General features: G+C 46.4%; 1 protein-coding gene and 1 long non-coding RNA gene across 4 annotated transcripts in view; one reads left to right on the top strand and one right to left on the bottom strand.

The window, feature by feature from the left end:
- Positions 1-307: 307 nt before the first annotated feature.
- LOC123599574 lies at positions 308-1,885 on the top strand. Its single transcript, XR_006713206.1, has 2 exons — positions 308-547; positions 646-1,885. It is a non-coding gene; the product is annotated as an uncharacterized LOC123599574 (long non-coding RNA).
- Positions 1,886-3,812: 1,927 nt separating this feature from the next.
- Positions 3,813-13,253, bottom strand: part of LOC123599573 (small cysteine and glycine repeat-containing protein 7-like) — a 32,605-nt gene continuing 23,164 nt past the window's right edge. For 2 of the 3 annotated variants that reach the window (XR_006713205.1, XR_006713204.1), the window contains exon 2: positions 3,813-5,306. Coding sequence is in view for 1 of the 3 variants with exons in the window: in XM_045481560.1 (XP_045337516.1) it covers positions 4,199-4,534 (336 nt within the window). In the remaining 2 variants the exon portion in view is untranslated. Of the gene's footprint in view, positions 5,307-9,262; positions 9,372-9,461; positions 9,723-13,253 lie in introns of those variants that run through there. The other variant, XM_045481560.1, reaches the window with a different exon arrangement.

Genomic DNA, 13,253 nt, shown 5'->3' with positions numbered 1-13,253 from the left:
CAAAAGGAAACTACAGTTCAGTTGGTCCTCAATAGCCTCATTCCCTTGGAAGATACAAATCAAAATACAAATGACATTTTATGATTCAGATTATGAGTAGTATTTAGAAGGATGTAAATATTTTGGAAGAATGTGCTTTCCGTTGACAAATGTTCCCTGAGAAACCCCTAGCTATAAAGGCAGGTTTGAAGCCAGTTCAAAGATGGAGTAGATCCTGCCTTGGAGGGTCATTGGGTGGGGTGGGTTGTGTACAAAGAATTATAATCCAAGGCCAAGTGTGATACTGGCTGTAGGCATCTCCATCAGAGGTGCAGAGGTAGTTCTTGAAAACATCCAGAGTGGTTTCCATAGCGCTGAATCTCGTGGCTTCTTGTTCCCTGTGGACTCCTCTCTGTCACGTTTGCTCTGGTTTGGACCAGAGCCGGAGAGTGGCCGAGCCTATCGTCACCGCAACGTGAGGGTCAGCCCTTGTCTTTGCAATAACTGTCCTCATCTTTTGCCCCGAGGCACACGTTTCCCAGACGGACGGAGTGCTGAAAAGAAAGAGGTGGGTCGCAATTTAAGGGAAATATTTCTGTAGTTCAACTGAACTCAGCAAATGTCTTCATGTTCCAATCTGATATTATTCTCACTTTGTTTTCCCAGTGATTCAGACAGCCTAAATGAAGACCCATATTTGCGATTGGATCACACACAGGCACGTTCAAGCCCCGATACATGGATCCTGTCTGATTGCCTTGTGAATTTTGTCATAGCTTCATACAGTGGGAATGAGTGTGGACCCTGCTCGGGAGGAAGAAGCGAGAGCCGAGTGTATGCAGGCAAAGTAGGAACCACACTGCACACACATGCCACATTGTGGGTACAACAGCCCCACATTTCCTCCTTCTTCTTTTTTTCAACTTGATTATTTAAAGTTTATTTATTTTTGAGAGAGGTGGGCGTGGGGCTAGGGACAGAGGGAGATTGGGAATCCACAGCGGTGCAGAGCCCAACGTGGGACTTCATCCCATGAGCCATGAGATCACGATCTGAGCTGAAATCAAGAGTTGGATGCTTAACCAACTGAGTCACCCAGACGCCCCATGCTTCTTTCTTTTAAGTATCAGGGACAGCTTGTCACACAGATTCACCTAAGCCACAGCATCAATTTAGGGTTGTGACTCAGGACCCCCGTAAACACACGTATTGTTGACAGTCATCAGGCGTGTCCCAAAAGCAGTATTGTTTTGTCAGGGCGGCCCTAACAAAATACCATACATGGGGTGGCTTAACCGCCAGGAATTTACTTTCTCACAGTTCTGGAGGCGGGAAGTCCAAGATCAAGTCCAAGTTCCGTGGCTCAAGGCCCGAGATGAAGCTGGCAGTGGGTTTGGTCTGCAGCCTTTCTCCTGAGCTGCAAGATGGCTGCCTTCTTGCTCTGTCATCGCACGGTCTTCTTTCTGCGCACGTCTGTGTCCTAATTTTCTCGTCTTCTAAGAACACCAGTCATATTTGTTTAGAACCCACCTTAAGGACCTTCTTTGGACTTAATCACCTCTTTAAAGAGCCCATTTCCAAACATAGTCACATTCTGAGATGTTGGGAGTGAGGGCTTCGACATACAGATTTTGGGGGGATGCAATTCAGCCCATAACAAAAGAGTAACAACACATACAGAAGTCTAATGCTTTGTCCTTCATTTACGTGGTTTTGTTAGTGACCTTTATTTAATATAATATGGACTTTGCTTTTTTTTTGTTTTCTGCCAATAGCCATTACAGATTTACCCTTACTTTCTTTTCTATATCAGATTGTCAGCTAACAAAAGAATTGCGTCTTGGTGTCCCTCCCAGGACCCAACACGATGTTTGACAAATAAACGTTCAAGAACGGTCGCCGGTTCGCCCTGCTGCCTGGATCCTTTCTTCACCCGTTGATGTCAATACTGAGTGATGGCAACTTAGCCAATCCTGACAGCCCCCGTCTCAAATAAGCTCACATCTCTAGTGAGCGGGACGGGGAGAGCAGAAGCTGAAGACGTGCTATATCTTTGATGCTCGGAGGGCCGCGTGTCCCAGGATTCGGCCGGTCAACCTTACTTTGTGGGAAAACTGCCACAAGGAGTCCTCAGTGAGGAAAGGCTGGGGGAGAGATGGATGGGACTCTCTCTTGCTGAGAATAGTTATGTGACAGGAGGTGGTTTTAAAGGCGGAGGTTGGGGGTGGCTCAGTTGGTTGAGCATCTGATTTCAGCTCAGGTCATGATCTCACAGTCATGTTCAAGTTCGAGCCCCGCGTCAGGCTCTGTGCTGACAGCTCAGAGCCTGGAGTCTGCTTCGGATTCTGTGTCTCCCTCTCTCTCTGCTCCTCCCCCTGCTCGTGCTTTGTCTCTCTGTCTCTCTCTCTCAAAAATAAAATGAAATAGAAATTAAAAAAAAATAAAGACGGAGCCAGGCAGAAGTGTGAGTCAGAGGATGGGGACCATGGGATAAACTCCAGAGGCTGAGAGTAACTACGGAGTGCCGAGTAGTCAGAGGGCACTAAATAAAAGCTCAGGGCTCTTGGATGTGGAAAAGGAACCAGACATAGAGATGGGTGGGTGTCACCTTAGAGTCTGAGGAAGCTCACGTCAGACCCCCTTCTCAAACCCTATCTTCTGAATTCCCAGGGGCAAGGAAGACTATCTTTTCAGGGGCTCCCTTTGGGGGTGTTACTTTACATGGTTACTCAATTCCTGTCTCCTTTTGTGATTTCATTGCATTTAGTCCCTTCAGCCTATTTAAGCATCTGTCTTTGTCAGGCTCTACTTAGAATGGCGAGGAAATACCCCACGTGGACTTGTGGTGTTGGAGCAAGAATGTCCTTCTCCTGGGAGACAGACCCCAGGAGCTTGGCTTCCCTCAGCCCCAGCCCCACCGCCAGACCCAGCCGGGAGTCCCCTGCCTCCTTTCTCTCTCAGCCCACTGCTAAACCAACCGCGATGGATCAAGAATCTGGAATCTGCACAGAAAAGAACCAGCAGGGAGCACTATGGGAAATTAACAGAAGGGGGTTTGCGGGACACATTTTACTGTGTGTGTGGTGCGGACTCCTTCGGACAGAGCTGGAGGTGTGGGATGGAAGTTGCCCATTCTGATTATGTTGAATCTAAACCTCCTCTTCTGACCTTACATCTGAAGGCTGACTTTGTAGTTTGCGGTGGCTGACAGACGGCCTTCCGTGGTGTCTGCCATGGATCTGGCAGAAACTTCTGGGAGGGAGGCACAGGAGGGTATGGATGCTTAGCCGGGCGATGGCTGAATGGGAAGCACTCACAGACCACAGAGCTAACGGGCAAAGAGATGCAAAAAACCCGAGGCTTCCATTTATGTTGCCTTTTGGGGTAATTCTCAGCAACAGGCCATAACAATCAGGATGGATGTGCAGCAGAAGAAGACTCCAGGAGCAAAAAGTGACCGTCATAAGTGATAAGCCTCAAAAGTTTTGACCATGCCCCTAAGTGATCGGACGATTATGGAAGGTGTGTGTATGGATGGATGTCCATGCAGTCCGTCTTCTGTTGCTAAGACTCTATCAAGGGAGAGATTTGGGAAGAGTTTCCTCTATGACATTCAGCTGTTACGACAGAGGATGTGCCCCTGAGTTCCCTGCTTCTTGATAAACCCACAGTGGGTTGACCATTCACTAATCCATCTATATGTGTTGCAAACAATTTAGCTTTGGTTCATCGCTGTCTTCACATGCGTACTACCTGCCTCATCTGTTGAGATTGAAATGCATTTTCCCCCAGGGATCGGCGGTTTAGAGGCTGGGAAGAAAAAAAGAAATGGGTCTTTGAGGCGGGTTCAGCCTCATTTATTAGGATGACAGTTGCTTTGCATTTACAGAGACGGCAAATGCAGTGGCAAAACCAGGACATAAACACAAGGTCAAAGGCGTTTCGAGAAGGGAGGACATTAGCTATCCCGATTCATTTTTGTCGAGGAGGAGATTCGAATGCGATTGACAGAGGAGACTACACATTTATTACTTTGGTTGGTGTTTATTACACGCAGATGGGACGACAGAAACTACAGGAGCGGGGGATTCCGACGGATTGGGGGTAAGGCTCCGGTCATGCTGGTGACTGAAAAGTGAGGAGCAGGCCGGGAGGGAGGGGGACGTCTTACCTACAGCAGGGTCGCTCGAAGCACGTGCCCAGATGCCAGGCCGCCCGCCTAGCTGCAGCACTGCCTCTTGCAACAGCACTTCTGCTGACAACAGCACTTCTGCTGGCAGCAGCCCTTCCCGCAGCCGCACGAGCCGCAGCCACACGAGCGGCGGCAGCAGCAGACCACGGGGACGCTGCAGCAGCCCCCGCAGCAGCCGCAGCAGCAGGGACAGCAGCTGGAGCAGCAGCCCACCCGGTAGCACCTGCAGGTGGTGCAGCTGCCGCAGCCGCCGCCGCAGCCACCGCAGCCACTACCGCAGCCACCGCAGCCACTACCGCAGCCACCGCAGCCACCGCCGCAGCCGCCGCAGCCACCGCAACTTCCGCAGCCACAGCACCCCATGGTGTCGGCAGAGAGGACTCGGGAGAGGAGAGGAGGGAGACTCGGGAGGTGAGGGAGGTCTGGTGCCTCCTCCTGCTGGGGGAGGGGCTTATATACCAACCCTGGGGGAGAGTCCTGACCCAGGACTCAAGGCCACTTCCCTGTTGTTGTTGTTGTTGATGCAAATATCCATGGCAGAACCTCACATGGCCTTTTGTGCACTTCCTTAATGGGTCCTTCTGACTTGTAAACCTTGCTAAATTTATCTTTTACTTGTCTTTTTAAGGCCCTGTTTAAAATAGGACAGGAAGTAACTATGAAATCCTGGGTTTTTTTGTTTGTTTGCTGGGGGGGGGGGTAGTTTTGGAGGATTTGGGGCAATTTTTTTTTCTGGTAGAAGTCTAAGTGGGTCAGAGTTTCCCTTGGGTATGTTTCACATTTCTTGGTCCTATCAGCCCAGGTCAAAGATTTTTTTTTTTCATTCTTGCACCATTTATTACCATTTGCGAAGTGGTGAAGCATCCTTTTAGACAGAAGAGGACGTTTTGAGATTCAAAGGGAAAGGTGATCCCAGGTCATATTATTTCGTCCTCCCAAGGCAGAGTTCCTTGGGTGTTTCTTCATCCTGTAACATCAGTTAGGAGGGGACTGTGGTTCCAAGGAGAAGGGATGCAGTGTTATCAGGGGTTATTACAGAGCGTCCTTCACATTCTGCCAGACGATAGAAGCACATCCTGAGCACAACATTCCCAAGCCATGTGCCAGACTCGAGCAGGCTTCTGCTATCATCAGCCTATTAAAAGAGAAAAACAAACCTCTAGGCTCAGTTCCTAGTGATCGTGGACCAGCCCGCCATGGACTGCTTCCTTGAACTGGTTGCTTCCATTCGGCCATCCGTATTCAGATCACTCTTTCCAGTTAAGGGTAAATAGTGAAGGCAGTTAGCACAGTCTGCAGGTCAGGTTGTGTCGACTATTGCGGAATATGAAACTGCTTTTACCAGCCATCCTGGGACAGTCCGAGTGGCACACAAATGAGGCAAGCCCAGGTGTCCTGTCAGCCCCCTGAATGAGCCTGAGTCAAAGGAGCTTGGAATAATGTTATGAACCGGGCCTTTAACACAGGACACACTTCAGGTTACTTTTTAGTTTCTGTTAAAAAGTAACAGAAGGTTACTTTTTAAAGTAACTTTAAAGGAGGTAAAAGACCTGTACTCTGAAAACTATAAAACTTTGGTGAAAGAAATTAAAGACGACACAAGTATATGGAAAGATGGTCTATGTTCATGAGTTGGAAGAACCAACATTGTTAAAATAAAATAAAATACTACCCAAAGCAATCTGCACATGCAATGCAATCCCTATCAAAATACCAACAGCATTTTTCACAGAACTAGAACCCATAATCCTAAATTTCTACGCAACCGAAAAAGACCCTGAATAGCCAAAGCAATTTTGAAAAAAAAAAAAAAAAAAAGAGCAAGACTTGATGTATCACAATCCCAGTGTTCAAGGTGTACTACAAAGCTATAGTAATCAAAACAGTATGGTACTGGCCAAAAAGAAGTACATAGATCAGTAGAACAAAATGAAGAGTCCAGGAATAAACCCAAGCTTTTATGGTCAATTCGTCTATAACAAAAGAGGCAAGACTATACAATAGGAAGCAGACAGTCTCTTCAGCAAATCGTGTTGGGAAAACTGGGCAGTTACAAGCAAAAGAATGAAATTGGACCACTTTCTTACACCATATACGAAAGTAAACTCAAAATGAAAGACCTAAATGTGAGACCTGAAACCACAAAAGTCTTAGGAAAAAAACAAAACAAAACAAAAAACAAAACAAAACAAAAAACATAGGCAGTAATCTCTATGACATCAGCCACAGAAATATTTTCCCAGAAGTGCCTGGGTGGCTCAGTCGGTTAAGTGACCAACTCTTGATTTCAGCTAAAGTCATGATCTCACAGTTCATGGGATCAAGTCCTGGGTCAGGCTCTGCACTGATAATGTGGAGCCTGCTTGGGATTCTCTCTCCCTCCTTCTCTCTCTGCCCTTCCCCACACTCACTCACTCTCTCTCTCTCTCTCAAAAATAAATAAATAAGCATTTTTAAAAAAAGAAATATTTTTCCAGATATGTCTCTTTTGGCAAAGAAAACAAAAGCAAAATTAATTATTGCAACTATATCAAAGTAAAAAGCTTTTGCACGGTGACAACAAGCATCAACAAAACCAAAAGATGAATAGGAGAGGTTATTTGCAAATGATGCATCCAATAAGAGGTTAATACGCAAAATATATAAAGAACTTATACAAGTCAACACCCAAAAGACAACGATGCAATTAACATATGGTCAGTGGACATGAACAGACAATTTTCCAAAGAAGATGTAGAGATGGCCAGCAGCCACATGAAAAGATGCTCAACATCACTCATCATCAGGGAAATGAAACTCAAAATTACAAGGGGCAATCACCTCACACTGGTCAGAATGGCTAAAATAAAAAACACAAGAAATGACAGGTGTTGGCAAGGATACGGAGCAAAAGGAACCCTAGTGCACTACTGGTGGGAATGCAAACTGGTGCAGCCACTGTGGAAAACAGATTGGACATTCCTTAAAAAAATTAAAAATAGAATTTACCATATGACTCAGTAATTCCACTCCTGGCTATTTCCCCAAGAAGTTACAAAAACACCAATTCAGAAAGATACATGCAGTCCTATGGCTACTGCAGCATTACTTACAATAGCCAAGAGAAGCCACCCAAGTGTCCATCGATAGATGAACGGATAAAGATGTGGCATCTGGGGCGCCTGGGTGGCGCAGTCGGTTAAGCGTCCGACTTCAGCCAGGTCACGATCTCGCGGTCCATGAGTTCGAGCCCCGCGTCGGGCTCTGGGCTGATGGCTCAGAGCCTGGAGCCTGTTTCCGATTCTGTGTCTCCCTCTCTCTCTGCCCCTCCCCCGTTCATGCTCTGTCTCTCTCTGTCCCAAAAATAAATAAACGTTGAAAAAAAAAAATTTAAAAGATGTGGCATCTATCTACAATGGAATATTATTCAGCCATAGAAAAGAATGAAATCTTGCCATCTGCAACAACATGGATGGATCGAGAGGGTGTCATGCGAAGCGAAATAAGTCAGAGAAAGACGAATACCATGTGATCTCACTCATATGTGGAATTTAAGAAGCACAGCAAGCAAACAAATTTAAAAAAGAGACAAGCAAAAAAACCCAGACAGAACAAGCAGATGGTTACCAAGAGAGGAGGTGGGTGGACAATTGGGTGAAAGGGGTGAAGGGGGTTAAGAGTTCACCCATGATGAGCACTGAGTAAGGTAAGGAAGTGTGGAATCCCTACATTGTACACCTGAAACTAACGTCACACCGTACGTTAATTACAGTTGAATTTTTTTAAAGTCTTAAAAATGACTTCTTTGTAAATGCAACTGTGTCCTGCTTTTCAGAACAGAAAGACAGGGAAGTGGTTTGGAGCTAAGTCTCCGTTGCACAGACCTGTAAATCATGCCTGCACCTACCTGACTTCAGTCACTACAGTCCTAAGATAACCGCTGTATAAAATAGCTGATTCATTTCTGGCTGCTACTTTTTTGTTGGAATGTGATCATGCCCTGGGGATTCTTAGTAGCTGTTCTTTCTTGTGCCAGGATAAAGACGGAGCAATGCAATTGCTTCAATAACTATCCTGGAAAACACCCAGTAAGCAAGCATTTCCTCTGTGCCTTCAGCTCACACACATTTCTCCCCAGTGCTCTGACCTTCAAGATTCATCTGTTCTTATCTGAAAGGGTCCCTGAACTTCTGTTTTCAGGCACATTAAGATTTTCCGAGTAAACTTGGGGGGAAGTAGCGTACACAATTTAATAAATAGTTGTTGAATTATCCTTGTCTTACGACGAAGTAACTCTGACATCTGCAAGATGCATCCACGCAAAGAATTCCAATACGTGGACAAGAACCAGAATAACCCTGTCCATTGACTTTCTCAGAGCTATAGAAAAAAAGGAGTTGATTCTGGGGGCGTCTGGGTGGCTCAGTCGGTTAAGTGTTTGACTCTTGATTTCGGCTCAGGTCATGATCCCGCAGTTTGTGGCCTCGAACTCCATGTTAGGCTCTGCGCTGATAGCTTGGGATTCTGTCTCTCTCTGTCTCTCTCTGCCCCTCCCGCTCTCATGCACACACTCTCTCTCATTTTTTCTCAAAATGAATAAACATCTGTTTAAAAGAAGAAGTTGATTCTGAGTTTATGTAGGAGAAAGGGAATTGGGAAGACTGATAGGGACCCTCTATCGCGGGAAAGTCTTCCTTCCCATATAAGACCTTCAGTAAGGATGGTAGATGGGAAAATGTGAGCGGTGATCCAGGCAGCACCCACCATAGGCCTGCAGCTGGCACTTACAAGGTGGGACCCAGGGGGAGCAGGGAGGGCTGAGGACACTGAGAGCCCAGCCTGGGAACATAGGTAGAGGTAAGGGTAGAGATCCTTGGGTTCAGGTGTCCCCCGCGTTTCGAAAGCTCAGGCCTTCAGTAGTTAGGCTACTTTGCCTTTATAAAGACCTACTTTAGGACCTGCTGTTTTTGCTAACGGAAAGAAATCTCAAAAGGTTGTTCACTTTTACAATAAAGGCCGCAGTAGCGTTCAGCATTTGTAGAGGCAGCACTGCCCCTGAGCAGAAGAGCAGCCCCCTCCCCTGCCCCCACCCAGCTCCTTCTCGGGACGCACCCTCAGCAACTCCGCGTCTCCGCATCCGGCCTCCAGACCTTTGAACTGCGTCTCTGAGTATCTGTGATTTGTCTCCATTGATTTTGTGCATCTGTCGGCAAGCTGTGTCCTAAGGTTGCAAAAAAGCCAAAGAGAGGTGATCTGGGGTTCTGGGAACGCTCAGCATTTGCTCCGTGTAAGTTACTGGTAATTGACTCACCACTTTCCGCCACTTTGGTTTTCGAAAGTGTTCATAGGAACGCTCCGCTTCCAGAGAGCAGGGGACACCTGTGCTCTGGTAAAGAAGCATGAGAGGTGTGGAGTCAGTGAGAACTAGGATTCCGGGTTCTGGAAGGGGACTGACGACAGAACCAGGACGTGGGAAGGCGAGACCAAAAATAGAGACCAGTTAGGGGCACTTGGGTGGCGCAGTCAGTTAAGCCTCTGACTCTTGATCGTGGCTCAGGTCATGATCTCACAGTTTGTGAGTTTGAGCCCCACACCGGGTTTCTGTGCTGATGGTGCAGAGCCTGCTGGGGATTCTGCCTCGCTTTCTCTCTGCCCCTCCCCTGCTTGTGCTCTTTCTCAAAATAAGTAAGTAAACTTAAAAAAAATTTTTTTTTAATTAAAAAAAATTTTTTTTTAATTAAAAAAAATTTTTTTTTAATTAAAAAAAATAGGGATGAGTCAAAAGGCTTTTGCAACAGTCTTAGCCTGAGAGCCTCAGCGGTCTAGAGACTGGGGAAGAGAGGGAAGGAACAAATGGTAAGCAGGGCATGGAACATTCCCGAGAGGAGCCCCATTACAGTAGAGAAAACAGCATCACATTAACAGTAGCACACGGTGTTTTACTAGAGTTGCTACTTAGTCGCTCAGTAAGTGGTCAGTAAATATTGTTGAATGTACTGATCAGTTGATTAACTGAATTTTGCTCATCATTATGTATTATGTAGGTCCTCTCACCCCTCTTCAGAGTCCAGCAACATCCTGCCCCAACAACCATCATCCTGGGATCCCCACAAGGTATCAGTGGGCTCAAGAATGTAGCACACTCAGCGGCCCTGGAAGAGGGCCCTTTTCTCCCCTGGCCAGTCCCCCAGGGCCTGCAGTGATGCAAGTCCGAGGCCTGGGGGGCAGGAAAAACCACGAAGGCACATGGTGGATCCCACCTCCTGCAGGTACTGCTTGAGGGGTGAAGGTCCTAAGCCAAAGCCATACCAGGATGGAGCCCACACGGCCACCAGCCATCACACCGTCTCGTAGTAACTACCACGGCCAACCTTCCTGGCCACATCTGTACCAACATCATCTTGCCCTGATGTCCCTCTGCTGCAATGGAGAAAATGTCTTCCCCCACCTTGTACCACACCCTGGACCCACCGGGCCTCACAGAAAGTGTTTCTCATTGCCCAAGTCCATCATGAGATTCAACTTCTATAGGTCCACGACATGAACCACTCAAAAGACCTTTAGTAATTGGGTCATTGGTCACAGGAATTAACCCCATCACCTGGCTCTTGTCCCTTAAAACGACTTTACTTGCTTTTGTTTTTGTTAGGATGTGCCTCAGTCTTCATCCCAAGTGACCCCTGGCAGATCCACCTCCCCATTTCTCAAGACCTAACCAGACATATCAGAATCCCCAGACCAGTAGAGCTGAGGCTCAGATGGGACAGTTATTGCCTAAATGTACGTGACATCATGGAAGCAGAACTGATAAATATTTGTGGTGACCCATATGGCTTTCCAACTACTTCTAGCTTAATGAGCTAGTCAACTCTATTCCTTCCCCTTCATATACTTGCTATTGCTCCCTGTTTTGGTATCAATTCTCCCTACCATTAGGTGAATATGTAAGTTTCTGCATATGATCCAAGTGTATTTGTGGAACGTCAAGGTGAAAAAGTTTAGAGAAATTCTTCATTGGGGCCCCCATCACCCGCTCTCCAGGCCATCTTTCAAACAAGATACCCAAATAATAAAGAAGATATTCGGGGCGCCTGGGTGGCGCAGTCGGTTAAGCGTCCGACTTCAGCCAGGTCACGATCTCGCGGTCCGTGAGTTCAAGCCCCGCGTCAGGCTCTGGGCTGATGGCTCAGAGCCTGGAGCCTGTTTCCGATTCTGTGTTTCCCTCTCTCTCTGCCCCTCCCCCGTTCATGCTCTGTCTCTCTCTGTCCCAAAAATAAATAAACATTGAAAAAAAAAATTTTTTTTAAATAAAGAAGATATGGGGCGCCTGGGTGGCGCAGTCGGTTAAGCGTCCGACTTCAGCCAGGTCACGATCTTGCGGTCCGTGAGTTCGAGCCCCGCGTCAGGCTCTGGGCTGATGGCTCAGAGCCTGGAGCCTGTTTCCGATTCTGTGTCTCCCTCTCTCTCTGCCCCTCCCCCGCTCATGCTCTGTCTCTCTCTGTCCCAAAAATAAATAAACGTTGAAAAAAAAAAAATAAAGAAAGAAGATATTGACAGGATCATGATGGAGTTGAAATTGTCATTCAGAAGCTCTGCTCTTAAATGGACTGACATGGGATGGATTAGCACCGCACGACGTTACTTAGGGTCTACAAAGGAAATTGAATCATTTGTTTTTATCTTGAACATTTAACTGTGTTTCCCTTATTTTTTGTTAGTGAAAGGATAGGAGACCTTTACATTATGTAAAAAGGTGTTCCTCTTTCCCTCCTAAAGGACAGAAAAGTTGCGCCTACCACCCTAGATTTAAGAATGGATGTCACTGGATGTGGCAAGGGGATGTCTTTTAGGGATACTCCACAGGGCCCAAGGGATGATGGAAAAAATTAGTTAAGCTGGGAAAAGACAGAGACTAAAGAAATAAGGACTCAGAGCACACCAAGATCACCATAATATTTAATCTTAACAATGCTTTCCATTGTAAAAGAGTGCAGGAATCCTTACAGTTAGCCAAAGACTAGACTCCTACACAGATACCATCGAATGGGTTCTTTGCTTCTCTTGAATTTGTACCAAAGCTGGAAAAAATAACATTGGACAATGATCAGATCTCAAAGTGTGACCGCATTCAGATTAATTTAGATATGGGAACATCCGCTCGGCTTCATCCTGTTGGGAGATACAATAGTCCCAGCTCCCCAGCAGTACAGCCTGGTCATTGGAAACCAGAGAGCATTCAAATGTGTGACCCATTAGTCAGTAGCACAAATTCTTGCCTAAAGCCTGGCTCAAATGCATAAGCATGCCAGTTAAAAATAACCAGGCGTGGCTGTTGTAAACAGAGGGTACATTCAGTGCATCTGTCAATTAACTTCCTGCTTATAGTTCTACCTGGGATGATAAACCCTTGAGCAAAAGCAAGCCAAGTTAACAAACATCTGTTGAACCCATTTTACGTGCCAGGCCACGTGGGCAGCACAAGGAAATGCACTTCTAAGTAACTCCAGCTGATCAGAGAGATGAGAAGAAATAACTGGGTAAACTGAGGAACAAAGAAGATTTAAATAATAGCCTAATAAGAGTTGGCTCCGAGTATGGGCTGATTCAGTTCCAAGTGAATATTAAGCCTTGCAAGAGTTCCAAGGAGGGGCTAATTAAATCCAATCACATAGAGAAAGTAGGAAAGCTTTATGAAGCAGGCAGAGCTCAAACTGAGTCTTGAATGGGAAACCAGATGGGAACAGGTAGAGAGGAGGAAGGAGCAGCGGGTGGGGGTACAGTCTGGGGTCATCCTGCACGAGCTGCTTCCTCCCTCCACCTCCAGCGGTGGGACCTGATTTTTCTGTACCTCAATTTCCTGATGAAAATAATAATCCCTATACCATAGGACTGTAAATATGATCATACACAGAAATGCTTAGAATAGAGCTTGGGACAGACCTCATAAATGTTAGCCAACGTGAGTATTTCGAGGTAGGCTGCACGGCGTAAGGGAAAATACAAGACTTCTCCAGGAGGCAGAAAAGAAAGCACATGTGCCTATAGTGGAAAGTTTATTCCAGAGAATTAGTAGGTATTCAGGCTGCAAATACAAGTTGAAACT

The sequence above is a fragment of the Leopardus geoffroyi genome, chromosome C1 (assembly GCF_018350155.1).
Source record: "Leopardus geoffroyi isolate Oge1 chromosome C1, O.geoffroyi_Oge1_pat1.0, whole genome shotgun sequence".
In the NCBI taxonomy this organism is placed as follows: Eukaryota; Metazoa; Chordata; class Mammalia; order Carnivora; family Felidae; genus Leopardus; species Leopardus geoffroyi.
The sequence above is the reverse complement of the archived record's forward strand: the minus strand, read 5'-3'. Positions and strand labels throughout refer to the sequence as shown.